Source organism: Chanodichthys erythropterus, chromosome 1 (genome assembly GCF_024489055.1).
Source record: "Chanodichthys erythropterus isolate Z2021 chromosome 1, ASM2448905v1, whole genome shotgun sequence".
Taxonomy (NCBI): Eukaryota; Metazoa; Chordata; class Actinopteri; order Cypriniformes; family Xenocyprididae; genus Chanodichthys; species Chanodichthys erythropterus.
Window position 1 is genome coordinate 23,893,581 of NC_090221.1, and position 21,582 is coordinate 23,915,162.

The window sequence follows — 21,582 nt, forward strand, 5'->3', positions numbered from 1 at the left end:
TTCGTCGGTCTCTACTGAAATAAGTAGAACGTGACCGACTGAAAGGGAACCAGTGTCGCTAAAAAGGTTTGATGGATGATGATTGTAATGAAGGTAAAGATGATTCCAGTGACATACAGGAGTCGTTCATAAGGCATGCTTTAGCTTTATACACATGCCTGATATGTATATCATCGTCATCACTGAAGGAAGCCAGACCGTTTGGATGATGGTGTGAAGATCGCGTGTTTCTTCATTCGTCTCCATTTTGTGTTTCAGACAACCGGGACATAACAGTGGATTATTTACCAATATAAGCTCACAGAAAAGTGAAAGTAGGCTCATTTGAAAGAAAACTTCATAAGGTAAAAGATGATATAGAGTTGGTTGCTGATTTTATCTTAGAGAAGCATTGAAAGGGGTAGAAATGTGACGTTTGTGTTTGTTTTTTTCCACATTTATCAAATTTATTGCGCAATTCTTTTGAAGATCGTTCAAATGATGTTGTTAAAACAATAAAATAAACTATATAGCCAAATTCTTGAGAATGAGAGTTTTCTTCTGATATATGACATGTCTGTTTTATGAAATATGCGAAAAATTCATATTCATATTTATATTTCCTCATCGTAGTCAAGGGGAGGGTTTTTTTGGCATGATTGTATATTTAAGCTTTATCTTACTAATTTGTGTAACATAAACACAGAAATCATTATATTCTTTGTAAAGATTAGATTCTAAGCTTTCAAATGGTACCATATATGGGTTGGTAGTATCTCCAGAAATTTTAAAACAAAATAAGTGAAAATATTATGACGTCGTTTCGGCCCGCCCACGGGCCGGCAGAGTGGAAGAGGTTAATATAATGTCCATTCTTAACAGAAAACATGGTCTTTGTGATCTTATGTATGCACATATTATTGCACATCATGTGAAGAAAATTTTGTATAGGCCTATTATATTTTAAATTACAGTACTGGTCAAAAGATTTGACACATATTACTATTTTTAATGTTTTTGAAAGAAGTCTCATGCTCATCAAGCCTGCATTTATTTGATCAAAAATACAGAAAAAAAAAACAGCAATACTGTGAAATATTTTTACAATTTAAAATAAGAGGTTTCTATTTGCATATACTTTAAAATATAATTTATTTCTGTGCTTCATTCATCATTCCTTGCGAATGAAAGCTTCCTTGATGTGACACTATATAGGCTATTTTACAGTAAACCCTTCATAATCTGTCCAAAACAGGCCAAAAAAAATATTGTCTAAACATTCATATTGCTATTACATTTTATGAATCATTCACACAGAGACAAAGAACATGCAGGATTCATATTTAAACAGTCTTTTTGCGGCTTAATATTGACAGACACTAGACTGTATCGCGATTAGAATAAATAATTTGGGAATAAAAAACTTACCATTCACAATCCTCGACTTGATCAAATTGATCCGCGAAATGAAAGTGAAACCACTCACGCTCTTCCAGGCAAATCCTTTTAGAATTTTTCCTCACCGCATCTCAAAATGATGAAAAGCACATGAAGCTGACTAAGCTTGATGCTTTTTTCCTAGCTGATGCAGGCGTTCACTCTTTGTTGCATGTATCGCCTCAGAATTTGTTTGCTCTGTGGGCATGGGTGCATTAGTGGATAATGAGCTGACAAGTGAACGACTGACACCTCTCCCTTTTCAAACAGATTACATAAACAGAGAATATTTGTTTCCTTTCGGTCGGTCACGTTCGACGTACGCTAGAAGTGAACCGATGAATTGGGATATCGCACGAGAGCCCAATCACCTTAGAGTGTAAACTAAACAAGCCAATGCACATTGGTGTGCGAGCTTTGTGTCATGTGACCTACCCCAAGGAGCAGGTATAAATGCAGAAGCAGGTGCACTCGCACTCTTTTTTGCTTCGGAGCCGAGCAGTCATTCGTTCCCTTCTGAGATCTCTTCAGTGTGAAGAAACAAGCTTTTTGCAGAAAGCTTTCTTCTGTCATCGGTTTTGGTGTGACAGCACGCTACAGCGGCAGCCGCGAGCCTTTAACAGAGCTCTCAACTGCTGTTTTCACAACAAGTCTGTTGTGGTCTGACCGGACAAGATTTGTGATTTGAGCTGGTTCTCTGTGTGTGCTGATTGTAGGCGACCAGTGTGAACCTACTATTCACCAGACAAAGAGTAAGTTTTCCTCCTTCTAAAAGAGCATTTTTAAAGATGTCATTCCGCCCTTGCCTGAATGCGGTCATTCCCTGGCCCCAGCCGATGGTCACAATCGCTGTATCACATGCTTGGGCATTCAGCATGCTGAGTCAACTTTTGTGGATAGTTCATGTGTCCACTGCGGAAACATGACTACCGCAGAGTTACGGTCGAGACTCTCGTACTTTGGTTCTCAAAGTCCCCTCCCCTATGCCCAGTTCTGCTGTTGGAGGGCGGCAGAGGTGAGGTGACCTGAGGATCAGGGTTAGGGCTTTCCCGCCAAGACCATCTCCGTGGGCCCCTAATCCCTCCAGCACACTGCAGCCAGTGGTGCTTCCAGAAGATCGCGCTGGTCCCTCTCAGGAGCAACTAGCCACTTCTTTTGGCGCACCTGCTGAGTACCAGATGTCGATCATGGCATCGGAAGGCGAGTAAGAGTCATCTGGAGATGAAGACTTGGCTGCGCTGCTTCCTTCTGGGAGAGTAGCATTGCCAGAGCCCGAACCAGAGGTGACTGCTATGCTTTCCCGGGCCGCTGAGAAGGTTAGGCTCACCTTGAATTCTCCACCGTGTCCCAAACCTTCTCGGTTGAACGATTGGTTTCTCGGGGCGGCTTGTTCTCAGCGCCCCTCCCCGGTACTATTCTTTCCGGAAGTGCATGAGGAGGTGACCAGATCATGGAAGACACCTTTTTATGTCAGAAGTCGATCTGGTCCCTCTTCCACCTTCACCACCCTGGATGGCGGGGCAGCCAAGGGTTACGTTGACTCTGATTCTGAGAGCTTGGTTAACGCTTCCGAGCCTGACCCGCTGGTTCATCCGCATGATCAGACTCGGCTATGTGATTCAGTTTTCCCGTCATCCCCCAGTTTTCAGAGGCATTCACTTCACTCGTGTCCCTGCGAGTGATGCCCCTGTTCTCTGGGCGGAGATTGCAGTCCTACTGGCGAAGAACGCAATAGAGCTGGTCCCTCCTGCCGATATGATGTCAGGGTTTTACAGCCCCTACTTCATTGTACCCAAGAAAGGCGGTGGGCTATGGCCAATTTTCGATCTGCGAGTTCTGAATCGGTCCCTTCACAGGCTGCCGTTCAAGATGTTGGTGCAGAAATGCATTTTTGAATTCATCTTTCCCCGAGAATAATTTTCAGTGATCGACCTGAAGGACGTGTACGTCTTGATTCTTCCTTGACACAGATCCTTTCTACGGTTTGTGTTCGAAGGACAGGCATATTTGTACAAAGTCTTACCCTTCGGGCTGGCCCTGTCGCCTGGCGTCTTTACCAAGGTTGTGGAGGTAGCCATTGTTCTTCACAGGGATGTGCGAAAACAGGGATCTGGTGTTAGCTCAGCTCAGCCGGTTGGGTCTTCGGGTCAACTGGGAAAAGAGCAAACTCACACCCATGCAGAGGATCTTTTTTCTCGGGATGGAATTGGACTCAGTCCATCAGACAGTGTGTCTCACTGAGGAATGCGTCCAGTCAGTGATGAACTGCCTGAGTTCGCTCAAGAGCAGGACAGTGGCTCCACTGAAATTATTTCAGAGGCTCCGGGGGCATATGGCATCCGCAGCCGCAGTCACGCCATTTGGATTGCTTCATATAAGGCCGCTTCAGTACTGGCTTCACAGCCGAGTCCTGAGATGGGCATGGCAACACAGCATGCTCCGTATGCCCATCACACCGAGCTGCCATCGTACCCCGTGGCACCCCGTGACCACACCGTGGTCAGATCCCTCATTCCTGCGGGCTGGTGTTCCCCTGGGACAGGTGTCCAGGCATGCTGTGGTCCCCACAGATGCTTCCACCACCGGTTGGGGAGCCATGTACAACAGGCATGTAGTCTCAGGTCTATGGCTGGGGCCCCAACTGCAGTGGCATATAAATTGTTTTGAGTTGCTAGCAGTACGTCTTGTGCTGGGACGCTTCAAACGGCTGCTACTAGGCAAGCATGTACGGACAACACTGCGACTGCTGCATACATCTACCCCCAGGGTGGTCCACGTTACCGTCGCATGTCGCAACTCACCCGGAATCTTCTCTTATGGAGACAGAAGCATCTGAGGTCGCTTTGTGCCATTCACATCCCAGATGTGCTCAACCGTGCAACTGATGAGCTCTCACAGCAGCCTCCACTTCCGGGAGAATGGAGGCTCCATCCCAAGGCGGTCCAGCTGATTTGACAGCGTTTTAGGGCTGCAAAGATAAATCTGTTTGCCTCCCCGGACACAGCCCATTGCCAGTTGTTCTACTCCCTGACCGAGGGCACTCTCGGCACGGATGGAGCTGGCCCCAGGATCTTTGCAAATATGTGTTTTCCCCAGTGAGCCTGTTTGCGCAACTGCTGTGCAAAGTCAGGGAGGACGAGGAGCAGGTCCTGCTAGTTGCACCCTATTGGTCCAACCGGACCTGGTTCCCAGAACTGATGCTGCTTACGACAGCACCTCCTTGGCCCATTCCTCTGAGGAAGGACCTTCTGACTCAGAGCCGGGTCACCCTATGGCACCCGCTCTGGAAACTCCATGTCTGGTCCCTGGACGGGACGCGGAGGTTCTAAGTGATCTACCCCAGTCAGCTGTAGACACCATCAGCTCTTTCTACGAGGCACCTCTATGCATTGAAGTTGAACCGGTTCATCGAGTGGTGGTGTTCTCACCGAGAGGACTCCCGATCTTGCTCGGTTAGGTCAGTGCTTTCCTTCCTGTAAGAAGTGTTGGAGCGAAGGCTTTCTCCCTCCACCCTCAAAGTGTATGTTGTCACACATCATGATACAGTTGTCCATTATACTGACAAACATTCGGTTTACACCCAACTATTTACTCTCACTTGAGACAAAATCGACTGTGTTTACATGAATACTCCACACAATGGGAATTTGGACATAAATGTGTGTATTTGAGCTTTCAAGAGTACAATAAGATGTGAAAGAGAAGTGAATTTGTGATCACATGCTGAGATGCGCGGCTTTCTCTGCGCGCGCTTCAGCTGTGTATCAGAAACAGTCAGCGTGAGCACTTTTTCACAGCTTATTGTCCTCGATAACTATTTTTATCATCAAGCACCTCCCTTATTCATGATCGCCTTCTGAGAGAGGCAGCTTTCGTCCGCATGTCTTGGCAGTGTGCCAGTCAGTGCGAGCATGCAAGTTCTTTTTCATGATGTATTGCACTTAACTATCTTTATCGAGCAAGTCCAGCACTTTGTCTCATTTATAAGTTTCATCACTTTAAAATGTAAGTTGTGCTGTGCTACTTGTATATATTTACATACCGCAATATACTCGATATAGCAAAATCTCTAGACATTTTATACCTTAGCCATGATATATACAGTCATACCGTCCAGCCCTAGGCCATATTATATTAATGCAATAATGATGAAATGTGTGTCATTGTATAGTCCTATTGTTGACTGTTGTATGTATTATTAAAAAGAAAAAAGGCAGTGTACAGTATACACATGATGGTGTTTATGATTTATGCAGGAGGAGCAACTGAAGTCCCATGAGAACAAACTGAAGCAGATCTCTCTGGAGTTGGAGGAACACAAGAGAAGCCCACCAGATCTGACACCCAAGAGCAAAGAATCAGAAGAGTATCGAATCAAAGAGCACTATTTAACCTATGAGGTCAGACCAATACAAAGTCATCTGTCTCAGAGCTCATGCAAATGCTTCTGTTTGTCATTTTAGATATTACATTAATGCTTTAGCTGTTGTACTAGGCTAATCGAGAAGAACAGAAGAAGAATGTTTTTTTTTTTATTGATTAAAAACTTTTTTTTTTTTTTTATTAAAATACAGATGGTATTCAACCAGCGTTCATTGATGCATTCCTCAGCAGTTCAAGTAATAATGTCAGTTGTTGACAATCATAACACACAGCTCAAACACTCCAAAAACCAGTTGAAACTCTTGGATTGAACAATGGATTAAACATTTTAATGTAAAACATTTAAATCCATTACAATATTTATAATTTAAGATACATTTGGACACATCAAGACATTTATCCTGAAAGGAACTTTGCCTTTGCCTGCTCTATAAGTTAAAACACTCTTCAGGTAGGCTATCCATAAGCCTATTTGTTCAGGATTTGAACCTGTTTCACTGGCATTGTTGGTCAACGCTCTACCACTCGACTACGAGTTGACTTTCCACAAAATACCTAGAAATTCCCTTTTCCATCAGTACTAAGAATGTCTGCGCACGTGGAAGAGAAGTGCTCTTCATTCGTCTCACTTCGCAATAGTAAAGATATGAGCATCATTGCTCCTATTTTTTTGGTGATATTTCTGGCACTGACTGTGAGACATGATGGTCTTGTGGTGTATTTTTTTTTTTTATTATATAGTGCAAGGGGGCACGTTCAAATCTGGATCAGTGACCGCTCTGCATTTTGTTCATAGGCTAATAACAAAGTTTATGTTTTATTGGAAAAAAAAAAAAAAAAAAAAAACTAATACAACATAAAATAATGATTATTTAATATAAAACTTTTATATTAAATATTTATATTAAATATTATATTTTTGCTGTAATAACTGTCTTTTTTTATTCATTCCATCACACAAGGAACACAAACTGAACTCTCTGTACAAATCTGCAATAATAAGTTTATCTGTCCCCAGACTTTATGAAGGTCTGTGTTGAAAATGTTTATGCCAATTTACGGAGACCCGCACATGGGAAGAAAAAAAAAATCATCTCACAAGCATGTTTTATTAATCATTTGTTTTAGTTAAAACATGAGGTTATTAGTTAAATTGTGGCTACCTTTTAGCCTACTTATTATTTGTTTATTCATTTTCCAAATCATATGAATTAATTAATACAAGTGTTCTTCTTGCCACAAAGAACGATGTAATAAAAAGTGATCAACAATTTTTTAATTCATTTACAAAGGAACGATTTAATAAAAAGTTATCAACAATTTTCTAATTCATTTTCTGCATGTTATGCACAGGGCTCTGTGTTGTACGGGAATAAATGTTTAAATGCATGTGTGACCTGTTGAAATACATCAGTGAATTATTAAATGCTGTTTCAAACATTTTATTTTTAAATAATGTGGTCACACTAATTTGGTCATGATATTGACAAAGTAGGCTAAATAAATATATGTGTTAGAAAACTATAGGCTATATCACTGTTCCGCCTAAAATCCACCATCATTTGATTTATTTTATGGCATAATGTACACCTTGTGTAATAATCTAAAATACTGGCTAGTACTGTACAGTAAAATGTAAGCATTTACACTGCCGACACTGTATTAATTTACTGTAACAATAGTCAAATAGCTTGAACATTTATATAATAACTTATATAATAATTATCCAAGATTAAATGTTATCAAATTATATTACTATTGTTATTATTATTATTACCAGTAATTTATTTCATTATTTTATCTTCACTTACAAAATTATCTTCATTTACAAGTAAATTAAGGCCTTACTGAGCAATATTGGAAACCGTCCCTTTGCACCACCTAGTGGTGATTTCACGAATGAGTGACATGTGACTGGGTTGTATTTAATGCCATGGTCTCATGGCAGTTAATAGGCATTTTAGTTGACTACCTACTGTAGGTCACAAAATAGAATCTTTAAAACACAGCTGGTGGATAATGACCAGGGTTTGACATTATTTTTTTTGCTCATAAGCTACTGTGGCTAGTGTTTTTCCAAAGTTACTAGTCACTCATTTTCACTGGTCCCAATTTCACAGGAAAAACTGCTATATAGATATTTTTAATATTATCTCATAATTTGGCAGCAGGTATATTAGTTTGCTGTCACTTTAAGAACTGATGCATAGACCCATTATACTGTTACACATGCGTTTTTTTTTCTCAACTGTTTGTTCACTTAAAACATAACTGACTGTGTTTACATGAATACTCACCAAGAGTATTGTATATTTTTATATTATTTTGTGTGCATTTGACTGTTTGCCACAGCTGAAATCCACCCACATTTGGCAGGTGTTAATGTCCAGCCCTGTCATGACCAACTATTAGGTTACAGGTCTGTTGATCATAGTCATGGTCAACAGGGAAATCATTGCAAACTGCAAATAACAAACTGCAACTAACCTAACAGTTATTATGCATGTCCCGTATTTCTGTCGACTTTCTTTTCAGTGAATTGGCAAAACACGCTTACACAACGATCTGGCTCTGAATCATCTGTAATTGTTTCTCGGTCAGTAACAACAAATACAGAACAAATAGTGCTGTTTTAATGTGTTTCATTAGTTTACTTTGAACTACACAAAATCACCACCCTTACAAACATTTACTATGAATGAACTGTAGTAAATTACCATGGTCTGTGGAAATGTGGAAAATTTATTTTGAAAACTGTTATAGCCATTTATATTGCAATATTTATTAGGTGAGTAGGGGAATATATAATGCATGTCTTTGTTAAGGTGTAGTTTATACCTGTGTTTAGGTGTTTTTTTTTTTTTTATAGGCCTATATAACATATCTTAATATAATATCATTTGACAGTGGTAGTGAGTAGCCATGTATGGTTTTACCTGTGGTTACCAACTCTCACTGTGAAAATATTTTAATATAAGCCCAATAATTAATAAAATATTTTTACCAATAAGACCCCCCACCCCCCTCCTGGCCCAACTTTTTGATTTGATAATCTGGCCCTCAAATGAAACTACTTGAAGAGACCTGATCTTTGTTATAATAGCAAAATAAATAGGCTTTTAAACTTTTTAACTTTTAAAGAAGAGGAGAAAACGTTCCCTGTGAATCTTGTTATTAATGTCAAAGGTTGACAATAAATACTACAAATCCCAAAATAAATATAAATTCATCCATCCATCATAAAAAAATAATACATACGGTTCCAGGGGGGTTAATAAAGGCCTTCTGAAATGAAGCAATGGGTTTTTATAAGAAAAATATACATATTTAAAACTTTATAAAGTAAAATAACTAGCTTCTGGCAGACGGTCGTACACATCGATTTACAGTGGAAGAGTGAACTCTGACCTGACACATGTGCAGTGACGAACATGGATGCGCAGACGATGGAGCAAAACAAAACACTGGTCACGAATTAGATTTAAATGTTGATATAAGAGAAGATGAGCTTCAGTCTGTTGCACAGCCCTATTTGTTTGAACCGTGAGAGCTACTCCTACATCCTGCATCATACATTGTGTCACCGTTTACTCACTTGGTGCAGGTCAACTTGTGCAGTATGCGTACTGTCATCTGGTGGAAGCTAGTTATTTTAGATTATAAAGTTTTAAATATGGATATATATATATATATTTTTTTTAATTATTTAACTGAACTATTGTTTAAAAATTACTTTATTTGTATTTATTGCTTGCTTAAAATGAACACAAAATACAGTGCTCAGCGTAAATGAGTACACCCCTTTTGAAAAGTAACATTTTAAACAATCTCAATGAACAGAAAAACAATTTCCAAAATGTTGACAAGACTAAGTTTTATATAACATCTGTTTAACTAATAACATGAAAGTAAAGTTAATAATATAACTTAGATTACACCTTTTTCAGTTTTACTCAAATTAGGGTGATGCAAAAATGAGTACACCCCACAACAAAAACTACTGCATCTAGTACTTTGTATGGCCTCCATGATTTTAATGACAGTCTTCTAGGCATGGAATGAACAAGACATTTTCCAACATTCATCTTTTTCCATTCTTCAAGAATTTTAAAGACTGGATGCTGTATGGAGAGTGATGCTCAACTTGTCTCTTCAGAATTCCCCATAGGTGTTCGATAGGGTTCAGATCAGGAGAAATCCAACAGTCTTCAGAAATCCAACAGTGGCCTTAGATGTGTGTTTAGGATCATTATTGGAAAAGTGCATGACGACCAAGGGCACAGAGTGATGGTAGCATCTTCTCTTTCAGTATAGAGTAGTACATCTGTGAATTCATGATGCCATCAATGAAATGCAGCTCCCCGACACCAGCAGCACTCATGCAGCCCCATATAAGGACACTGCCACCACCATGTTTCACAGTAGGCACCATGCATTTTTCTTTGTATTCCTCACCTTTGCGACGCCATACAGTTCCCTTTTGACAGGGAACTCTACTATCCCTTGGTAGGTTGTATAGTTCCTAGTTCTGGCCTCCTCCTGAGGGATTTGTTTGGCCCATTTCCCCTTGTTTATTGTGTAGGTGCAATGTCTGAGGATAACAGCTAAGGTAGTAGGCTGTTATGAGCCTCCCTGATACTGTGGTCTTAGGTGGTAGGCCCTTATCTTTGTGTAGATAAGTGTATGCTAGGCCCCACTCTCTAGAACTATGATGCTATGAATTTGTCTTTCCCCTGAGCCCCTTGAATTAACATTCAAGTTTGAATTTACGGTGCTATCTTATTTTTAGCTTCCATTCTCTAGGGTTCAGTACAGATTTTTAATTCTGTTTGGTGAAAGCATTTATCCTTTTCAGGATAGCATGTATATTACAAAGCGTTATGTTTGCTTTGGGTTCTAGTCTTTGCCCTACACGTATGTGAGCTTTACTCTAGTGCTGCCACAGGTTAGCACCTGTCCTCATAATAGTAGGCTTATGTTATCCTCTAGTTAAGAGCATGGTGACTATTGTACTCCCCGGTTAGGGTTTGTAGTGTTTCACTGAGTGCATCACCTGTTGGATTGCACTCTCAGGTTGAGTGTAGAGAACCTCACTTTCAGTTTGGTTTCTGTTAGCTCCCGCTAGTTTGATCATTGCCACAACAGCTATATTGCATATAACTGTAGGAGTTGTAGGCTCTATTGGATTTAGCCTCCTTCTAGTTTAGCAGCTTGTGTTTACAAGTGTTGATGGTGTATGGTCATGAGTTTTGCTCACTTAGTTTAGCACTGCCACAGGTCTATGCTCGTGTCTGTTTGAGGTAGTAGGCCTTTTGTAGGCCTCCCTGAGATCATGATAGCATTTCATTGTGCCCCTGTAATTGTGTAGATTATGGTACATTGCCTGTTGGAATGTGTAGACTTAGCTCAGGTTGTGTTAAGCTTGTTCATGATTGCCACTAGTAGATGCCACATGTTTGCAAGTTGCAAGCCTTCTGGGCCTCCTGTGTAGCATGTTGGCATTCGTTTGTGTACTCATCTCACTTTAAGAGTAAAAAATGTTTTTACTGAGTACGTTGCTGAGTGGCTGGCCTCTCAGGGTGATTTTTTTTTTTTTTTGTAGTAAACCTTACATTTTCTACATTTACTTCCTTGAGCTTGGTTTGTGTTTATCCTTTAGATCTAGTTGAGCTAAGTAGCTACCTCATAAGTAGGTTGGTTCTATTTTGCTCCTAGAACTTTAGTGGCCACTAGACAAACGCTGCGTGTTTACAAGTAGTAGGCCCTCGGGCCTCCTTTGAAAACATGTTGGTGTATGTAATAGTGTACTCCTCTCGCTGAGAGAGTTTAGAGGTGTTTTGCTGAGTACACTGCTGGTTGGCCAGGGCCCCAGGTGACTTATTGAACCTCCCTGTAGTTCAGTTGTTTGTCCTTCCTGGAGCTTGAAACACTGTCACAAGCTAAGGCCATGTGTCTGTCTGAAGTTTTAGGCCCGTTTTTGGGCCTCCTTTAGATCATGAATGGCGTATGTTGTACTCCTCTTGCTTTAAAGGGATAGTTCACCCAAAAATGAAAATTCTGTCATCATTTACTCACCCTCAAGTAGTTCCAAACCTGTATGAATTTCTTTCTTCTTCTGAACACAAAGGAAGATATTTGAAAGGATTTCAGTAACTAAACAGACATCACCCTCCATTTACTGCCATACTAGGAAAAATAAGTACTATGGTAGTCAATGGGGGGCAAGATCTGTTTGGTTTCTGACATTCTTCCAAATATCTTCTTTCGTGTTTAGCAGAACAAAGAAATTCATTCAGTTTGAGTTGCTTACTGCTTTTCGCAGTCACTCTTACTTGCTGTCTTCTCTGAAGAATGCATTGTTGAGATTCTGTATTCAGACAGGATTGGCCAAGACTAAGTTTGTCCTCTGACAGACCAGGTCGGCCTCCCTGGTGGCACTGGGGTGACTATGTTCCCCTTCTAGTGGCTGGCCGTAGTCCTTTCGGTTCCCTGGCCACATTCCCTTAAAGGGACCTTCTTTTTTGGAAGATTTGGTCCCAGAAGCCTTGGAGCAGCCTTGGTAGGCTTTCTACGGAAGGCCTCTTTGAGGTTCAGCTTGGGCTGTTGGCCGTAGGGAATGCGGTCACTGACAGCCTTTGTGTGACCCGAGGGTGAGTTGCTATCTGGCGTTTCTTTCGAAACTGCTTGACGTTTGTCTAGCTATCTTGGCATGCACTTTTTCCTCAAGCATGGCGGCATGGGTATATCATTCCCCAAATGTGGTAAATGCAGAGTAGAGTTCTCTTTCGAAAGGGAACGTCTCAGGTTACGTATGTAACCATGGTTCCCTGAGAACAGGGAACAAGACTCTGCGTTGCTTTGCCATGCTTCGGGGTTGCCTGTTGAACAGTCCCTCAAGATGATATGATACTGACTGATTCTCTAGGCACCCCAAAATAGTCACCCCAGTTTGGCTTCCTACTTCTTTAGATAACTGCAGTGAACTTGCATGCTGATTTTCTTCAACCCTTCTCATTAGAAGACGCTCCTGTCGTGGTGTTAACTTCCATGGACGACCTGGACGTCTCTGTGAGATGGTTACAGTTCCATCTTTTTAAAAATGTTTGTACTACTTTTGCTACAGTATTCTGACTGATAAGTAAAGCTTTGCTGATCTACTTGTAGCCTTCACCTTTCTGGTGTAAAGAAATTATTTTCTTTCTCAGGTTGTGACATTTTTCTTCCATGTGGTGCCATTGCTGACAGCATGAAATGGGAAGGGGTTTTAACACCCTTTTATAGTCAGTTGTCTGCTGGACACCTGTGTAATGAATAATTAGACTCACCTGTGGTTGAATTCTTGTTAAATTAGATATTTGTAGTCTAAAATTTAGCTTTGCTCCAGAGACTTTCAGTGGGGTGTACTCATTTTTGCTCATCACCCTAATCTGAGTAAAACTGAAAATTAGTTCTCTAACTTATATTATTAACCTTACTTTCATGTTATAAGTTAAACAGATGTTACATAAAGCTTAGTCTTGTCAACATTTTGGAAATTGTTTTTGTGCTCATTGAGATATTGTTTAAAATGTTACTTTTCAAAGGGGGTGTACTCATATACGCAGATCACTGTATGCTGGCAATTAACATGTATTAATATGTTTAATAATTGAACATTTATTAAAAAGTTTAATGAATAATAATTAAACAATAAACATTATTAAATTGCTTATTAATAAATGTTCACCCTTTTGATTATTATTGTTGCCTCGGGTAATTATGTGTCTGATTTTTAATTTCCAACCAATTTTGGGTTCATTTTAAGCCAGCCATATAGTCATTTTTAAATAATAGTTGGGTTAAATGAAACTGCTCAGCACGTTGGGCAAACATTTAACCCAACCGCTGGGTTTGTCTATTTTCAACTCAACTTGGGTTGTTTTTAACTGAGCATTTTTGTATAATAAATAAAAGCTGAAATGAGGATAAACATGGTTTATGCTGACCACAATGCGTTTTCCATTGTATTATTGGCATTTAGAAACTAAACAAACTATAAAAACAAACAGGTTGAGTAATACATTAATAAATATACAGTAGTGGAACAAAAGTGACGTGTGGAGCAGTGTTAATTTTGGCAGCCATTTTTGATTTAGTCTTAGTCTTTATCTTCAGACGAAAATGCTCTTTAGTCTTAATCACATTTTAGTTATTTTAGTCTTTCATATTTTAGCATCAGACCAACTGCAACAGTGAACAATTAAAGACCTATTAAGATCATTTTAGGCAAAAGAGCTGAAAAATGATATATACTCTCAAAAGTAAGGATTTACTGGTTTATCACTTTTGACCAATAGGTGGTGCTGTGACAAAATTAATGTGGTATGGTCAGAGTGAGGTAACAATTGTCACAGACACGTCAGGTTCCACCTCACACCAGTACCCACGCACCCAATCACCAGCGTACTAATCACCGCCACCTGAAGCTCATCACATCAGTCATCAACACCAGCACTTAAACCCCACACTCACTGTCCGGTCTCGTTTGTGTTACACCAGTTGTAAACTTACCTCAAGGACTCCCAAAGCAATACTTACCCAGCTTCATCATCTCCTTCGTCTCCATTGTCTCCAGTTCTCCTCGTGTGCCTACCTGCCAGTGTGTGTGAGTGTTCCCCTCTGCCTTCTCCAGTGTCTCCCTCTCCATTCATCTGCAACGTAAATAAGGACTGTATTATCTCTCATTCCACCTCTGAAATCTTCCACCACTCCATTCACCACCCGTTTTGCTCTGCTGTATGCCCAATAAACATCATAACTGCTTTTATTCCTGCCTCCGGTGTCTCTGTTATAACAGAAGACCGGACCATAACAGCTAAGCATCAGCATGAGCCATCAGGACCCCTTTCAGGAGCTTGTGGACGTATTACGTCGAGCACTCACCTCCCAACCACCATCACCAGCACCCACCGCCGCTGCCGCTTCCGCATCCACCGCCACGGCTGCTTCTCCAGTCTTCACCGCCAGTCCCATGGCCAAACCGGCGCCCTACTCTGGATCGGCGGAGGAATGCAGCGGATTCCTTCTACAGTATGAGTTGGTTCTGGAGATGCAACCGCACCTCTACCCCACCGACACGGCTAAAATAGCATTTATAATATCACAACTGCAAGGTAAGGCCCTTCTATGGGCGGATTCTCTCTGGACTCAAAGAAGCTCTGTCGTTAAATCATACCCTGCATTCGTCTCTCACTTCAGAGAAGTCTTCGGAAAACCCCTGACCGACTCGTCTACTGGTGAGAAATTGTACAACCTTAAACAAGGAAACAAAAATGTTAATGATTATGCCTTGCAGTTTCGAACGCTAGCCGCAACCAGTGGTTGGAACGAACAAGCCCTCATCACCACCTTTCGACAAGGGCTGGAGCCCAACGTGCGGTTGCATCTCGCTGCATACGAGGACTCCCTAGGACTCGAACGCTTCATCCAACTCGCCATCCGCGTGGGTTCTCGTATGCAGTCGTGCCTCCTAGAGGACCAGAGCCAGCCACCAACCACCACACTCCTCTGTCGGTCCGAACCTGTCAGCTCCCCAGAACCAGCAAGTGAACCCATGCAAGTGGATAACTCCCGCTTATCTTCTACAGAAAGACAGAGACGGCTGACCCTGAATCTGTCTATATTGTGGATCCCCTGGGCATGTAATCTCCACATGCCCAATTCGTCCTCCTCGACCCGTGGTGAGTGCCATCATTCCCTCAATCCAAAAAATGAAACCACTTACTACTGTAGTAAACCTTACTGCTGCTAATGCTTCCATTCCAGTGGTGGCGCTCCTCGATTCAGGGTCAGCAGGAAATTTCATCTCCGGCGCCCTCTGTCGACACCTCGGGCTCAAGACCTCGCCTTCTCCGACTGTTTACAAGGTCCACTCCATCACGGGCAAACCCCTGAGTCGAAGAATGATCCGATGGGTGACTGGACCGCTTCAGCTGCAAGTGGGTATCTTCCACACCGAGAACATCCATCTGCTGGTTCTGGAGGAATCCACCGCTGACGTGGTTCTAGGGCGCCCATGGTTGGAACAACACAACGCCACCATCTCCCTGCGCACGGGCGAAGTCCTGAAGTGGGGCGACCACTGCTTCTACAGCTGCTTCCCAGACCTTCCTACTCCAAGATCTCCTCTCTCCAAAGACATCTCCATGAACGCAACCTCCATCGAAAGCCCTGTGGATAAGCGCTCCGTCGACATTCCACCCGATTATGCCCACTTCAGTGACGTCTTCTGCCCGCAACGCGCCTCCAAGCTTCCACCACACCGGCCATGGGACTGCGCCATCGATCTGTTGCCGGGTGAACCAGTGCCTAGGGGACGCATATACCCCCTGTCAGTACCGGAGGAGAAGGCCATGGAGGAATATATCAAAGAGACCCTTAACCAAGGATACATCCGCCCGTCTACTTCCCCTGCTGCTTCAAGCTTCTTCTTCGTGGCCAAGAAGGACGGAGGCTTGCGGCCCTGCATCGATTATCGCTCCTTGAACAAGATAACCGTCAAGTTCAGGTACCCACTTCCCCTCGTCCCAGCGGCCCTGGAACACCTCCGTGGTGCCACTGTGTTCACGAAGCTGGACCTCCGCAGCACGTATAACCTCATCCGGATACGCGAGGGGGACGAGTGGAAGACCGCCTTCGTTACGCCCACCGGCCACTACGAGTACCTCGTTATGCCATATGGCCTGGTCAACGCCCCCTCTGTATACCAGGACTTCATCCATGAGGTGCTCCGGGAGTTCCTCCACAAGTCCATCCTAGTGTATATAGATGACATCCTTATTTACTCCCGGAGCTTGGCCGAACATTGCCACCACGTTGTGGAGGTCCTCCAACGCTTACGGCAGTTCCATCTATTCCTGAAAGCAGAGAAGTGCTCATTCCATCAGCCCTCTGTCCACTTCCTGGGATACATGATAGATCACAGTGGCATCTGGATGGACGAGGGGAAGGTTTCCGCCATTCAGAACTGGCCAACCCCAAGTACCATAAAAGAACTCCAACGCTTCCTAGGTTTCTCCAACTTTTACCGCCGTTTCATCAAGAACTATAGCACCATCGTCAGTCCACTCACCAACCTACTCCGTCATCAGCCCAAGTCTCTGTCCTGGTCCCAACCTGCCAACGAAGCTTTTGAACACCTCAAGAAAGCCTTCACCACCGCTCCCCTCCTCATCCACCCCAATCCAGACCTGCCATTCATCGTTGAGGTGGACGCCTCCACCACCGGAGTGGGAGCGGTCCTATCACAGCAGCAGGGGAATCCAAGTAGGCTCCATCCATGTGCCTTCTTCTCCCGCAAGCTCAACCCGGCGGAGGTTAATTACGACATCGGGGACCGGGAACTCCTGGCTGTCAAGCTCGCCCTTGAAGAGTGGAGGCATTGGTTGGAGGGAGCCAACCATCCGTTCCAGGTACTCACTGACCACAAAAACCTCGAGTACCTAAAGGCTGCCAAACGACTCAACCCTCGCCAAGCCAGATGGGCGATGTTCTTTTCCAGATTTAACTTTACAATATCTTACCGTCCAGGCTCCAAAAATCTCAAAGCTGACACTCTCTCACGTCTCCATGCACCCGAGGAAAAGAACGAAGACCCCGACACCATCCTGCCCGAATCCATATTTATGAGCCCCATCGAGTGGTCAGAAGAGACACCCCCCTCCTCCAATGCCTCCTCACGAACTCCGCCGGGTTGCCCCCAGGGCTTGCGTTACATCACCCGGACACGACGCACTCCACTCCTGCACTCCGTTCACACTTCACTTGGCACTGGTCACCCGGGGGTCAATGAGACCCTCTCGCTGCTCAAACAGCGCTTCTGGTGGCCAAACATGGCCAACGACGTCAGAAGGTACGTGCAGGGCTGCAGGGAGTGCGCCATCTCCAAGAGCCCACGCCATCTTCCCACCGGCAAGCTCCATCCTCTGCCCGTTCCTGAGAGGCCCTGGTCACACCTGGGGGTCGACTTCGTCACAGACTTCCCAGAGTCTGATGGTAACACATGCATTCTAGTCGTCGTAGACCGTTTTTCCAAGGCCTGCCGACTCATTCCCCTGGAGGGTCTACCCACAGCCATGACCACAGCTGAGTTAATGTTCAACCATGTCTTCCGTCATTATGGAATCCCCAAGGACATTGTCTCTGATAGAGGACCTCAATTTATCTCGCGAGTCTGGAAGGCTTTCTTCTCGCTCCTGGGTGTAACCGTCAGCCTATCGTCTGGATACCATCCTCAGTCGAACGGGCAGACGGAATGGAAGATCCAGGTGATCGGCCGCTTCCTGCGTACCTTCTGTCACGACCACCAGAACTCCTGGAACCAGTACCTGGGTTGGGCCGAGTACGCCCAGAACTCCCTCCGTCAAGCCACCACTGGATAAACACCTTTCCAATGCGTACTCGGTTTCCAACCCCCACTGTTCCCCAGGAACGGGGAACCCTCCAACGTTCCTGCCGTCGACTACTGGTTTCGGGAGAGCGAGAGGGTATGGTACTCAGCTCACCACCAGCTGCAGAGAGCCCTGCGCAGGCGCAAGATGACAGCCGACCTTCGGCGCTCCCACGCTCCAACCTACCAACCGGGGCAGAAGGTCTGGCTGTCCACCAGGGACATCAGGATGCGCCTGCCCTGCAAGAAGCTGAGTCCCCGCTTCATTGGCCCATTCACCATCCTGCGACAGATCAACCCCGTCACCTACCGGTTACAACTCCCTGCACAGTACAAAAGAATTCATCCCACCTTCCACGTGTCACTATTAAAACCTCACCACCCTTCTGTTCTTCCCTCCACAGAACCTGACGTGGCAGCCGTCGAGCCCCCCCTTCCACTCATCCTGGACGATGGAACTGCTTACGTGGTACGAGAGATCCTGGACTCCCGGCGCCGTGGTGGTCTCTTGGAATACCTGGTGGACTGGGAAGGCTACGGCCCCGAAGAACGCTCATGGGTCCCCAAGAATGATATCCTTGATCCTGCTCTGTTACAGGCTTTCCACACCAACCACCCAGACAGGCCTGCCCCACAACCTCGAGGACGACCACCACGACGCCGGGGTCCTCGGCCCTCAGGAGCGGGCCGTGGGAGGGGGGGTACTGTCACAGACACGTCAGGTTCCACCTCACTCCAGTACCCACGCACCCAATCACCAGCGTACTATTCACCGCCACCTGAAGCTCATCACATCAGTCATCAACACCAGCACTTAAACCCCACACTCACACACACTCACTGTCCGGTCTCGTTTATGTTACACCAGTTGTAAATGTACCTCAAGGACTCCCAAAGCAATACCAGCTTCATCATCTCCTTCGTCTCCATTGTCTCCAGTTCTCCTCATGTGCCTACCTGCCAGTGTGTGTGAGTGTTCCCGTCTGCCTTCTCCAGCGTCTCCCTCTCCATTCATCTGCAACGTAAATAAAGACTGTATTAACTCTCATTCCACCTCTGAAATCTTCCACCACTCCATTCACCACCCGTTTTGCTCTGCTGTATGCCCAATAAACATCATAACTGCTTTTATTCCTGCCTCCGGTGTCTCTGTTATAACAACAATGACACTCGCTAAGGATATGACTCACGTTAAAATAAGTCAACTAGATCAAAAGTTATAAGCATATGAAAAAAAAAACACTAGGTGGCGCTGGTTCGAAACTTCTCAGGCTGCTTCAAGGCCTTGTGCTGATGATTTATACCAAGTTCCGTAATGATAAACTAATGTGTTCATAAAATACAGTATTTTCAAACTAAATTCAAAATTGCCTGACCAAATTGGCCGATATGGGAAAATTGGATCTCATTCGACTTGACATGATGCCCCGAATCTAAAAAGACCAAATGTATGATTTTTGGACAAACCTATGTGCTGCACTGAAACTCAGCATGTAATCTTAGGTCATGGTTGTGATGACATGTACCATGTTTGGTCTGAATATGATAAAGCATTGCAGAGATACAGCCATGAGTCCAAATTGGGTGCTATACGTATCATTCGACTCAGCATGATGCCCTGAATCTAACAAGACCAAATGTATGATTTTTGGACAAACCTATCTGAAGCTACAAGCAAAAATATAAATTTTTTGTATATCCAAACCAGTAGGTGGCGCTGTGCCGAAACTCAGCATGTAGGCTCTGGTCTTGCTTGGGATGATATGTATGAAGTTTGGTCTGAATATGATAAAGCATTTCAGAGATACAGCCATGAGTCCAAATTGGGTGCTCTACGTTAAATTAATTTGCGTGTTAATTGAGAATGGTTGAGTTTATCAGTAAGCTTTTGATAAATTTTTGCCACAATGGACTGAAGATGATCTGATTCAACATGACGGACAAACCAAACCAAATAAGTCGACCACAGTCAAAGTGATAAGCATTTGAATATTTGATTTTACCACTAGATGGCGCTGGTGCGAAACTTCTCAGGCACCTTCAGGGCATGGTGCTGACGACCCATACCGAGTTTTGTGACAAAATACAGCATTTTATCACAAAATTCAAAATGGCCGACATGGGAATATCGGATATTATTCGACTTGGCATGATGCCCTGAATCTAACAAGACCATATTTATGATTTTTGGAAAAAAACATCGAAGTTAAAATCAAAAATAATCATTTTTTGTATCTCTGGACTAGTAGGAGATGCTACACCGAAACGCTGCAGGTTCCCTTAGGTCATGCTTGTGATGACATGTACCCAGTTTGGTCTGAATACGATAAAGCATTGTGTCTGTCCTCAAGTCTGATTTTTCAAGCTTTTTGTCAAATTAATTTGTGAAGTTTTTGAGAATGGATTGTTATATCAAAAAGCTTTTGATAACTTTTTGTCGGCATGGTCTTAAAATGATCTGGTTCAATTTTCGTGAAAATCGGAGCAACGGCCTAGGAGGAGTTAAAAAAAAAGTAGGTTTTTCAATTCAAAATGGCGGGAAAATTTTCATTGCAATTCAGTGCATTTGAATCGACATGAGCAAAGGAATCAGAGGAAAAATAATTTTGTTTCTAGTCCGTATGGTTCAAAAGTTATTAGTATAAACACAAGTGGTAATTTGGACAGGTGGTGGCGCTAGAGAGATTGAGTTAGAGACTCAAAATTTGCTATGGACACAGGTCTGACTGTCCTCTATCAGTGTGCCAAATTTCACAACTTTTTAGCATACGGTTCTATGGGCTGCCATAGTGTTGTCAAAAGTACTGACTTCGGTACCTATCAGTACTGAATTTTTAAAAACGTGACGCTTTGAGCGCTGTTGAGCAGATTCATAAACAACTCTGATTGGCCAGTGTGTTGACGCGCTCATCGGATATGCCTGTGATTGGCTACAATCAACGCGTGGGAGCATTTGAAAGCACACGAAAGTGTTTGAATTTGAAAGCGTTTTGAAAGTGGGAGCGCGAACGATTGAAAGCAGGCGTCTAACAGTGGACCGATCCGATAGACGCCTGCTTTCAAACTCTCCCGTGTGTATCTGTGTAAGCGCTTAGTGAAGAGATTAATTGATGACTATTTACAACGTTTTTACAGCGTTGATCATTGAAGCCTATCACAGACATATCCGATGAGCCGTGAAAACAACGGCCAATAAGAGATGTTTACGAATCCACTCAACAGCGCTCAAAGCGTCACGTTTTTAAAATTTCAGTACCGACTAGGTACCGAAGTCTGTACTTTTGACAACAGTAGGCTGCCATAGACTTCCAGAGCGGAAGAATAATAATAAGAAGAATATAGCTGCAAGCAGCAAT

At 43.4% G+C, this 21,582-nt stretch overlaps 1 protein-coding gene across 3 annotated transcripts in view; it reads left to right on the forward strand.

Annotated features, from left to right (window-relative positions):
- Nucleotides 1–21,582, forward strand: part of psd2 (pleckstrin and Sec7 domain containing 2) — a 355,353-nt gene that overhangs the window by 318,991 nt on the left and 14,780 nt on the right. For 2 of the 3 annotated variants that reach the window (XM_067390730.1, XM_067390737.1), the window contains one exon: nucleotides 5,673–5,816. In XM_067390730.1, coding sequence (XP_067246831.1) covers nucleotides 5,673–5,816 — 144 coding nt within the window. Of the gene's footprint in view, nucleotides 1–258; nucleotides 345–5,672; nucleotides 5,817–21,582 lie in introns of those variants that run through there. The other variant, XM_067390744.1, reaches the window with a different exon arrangement.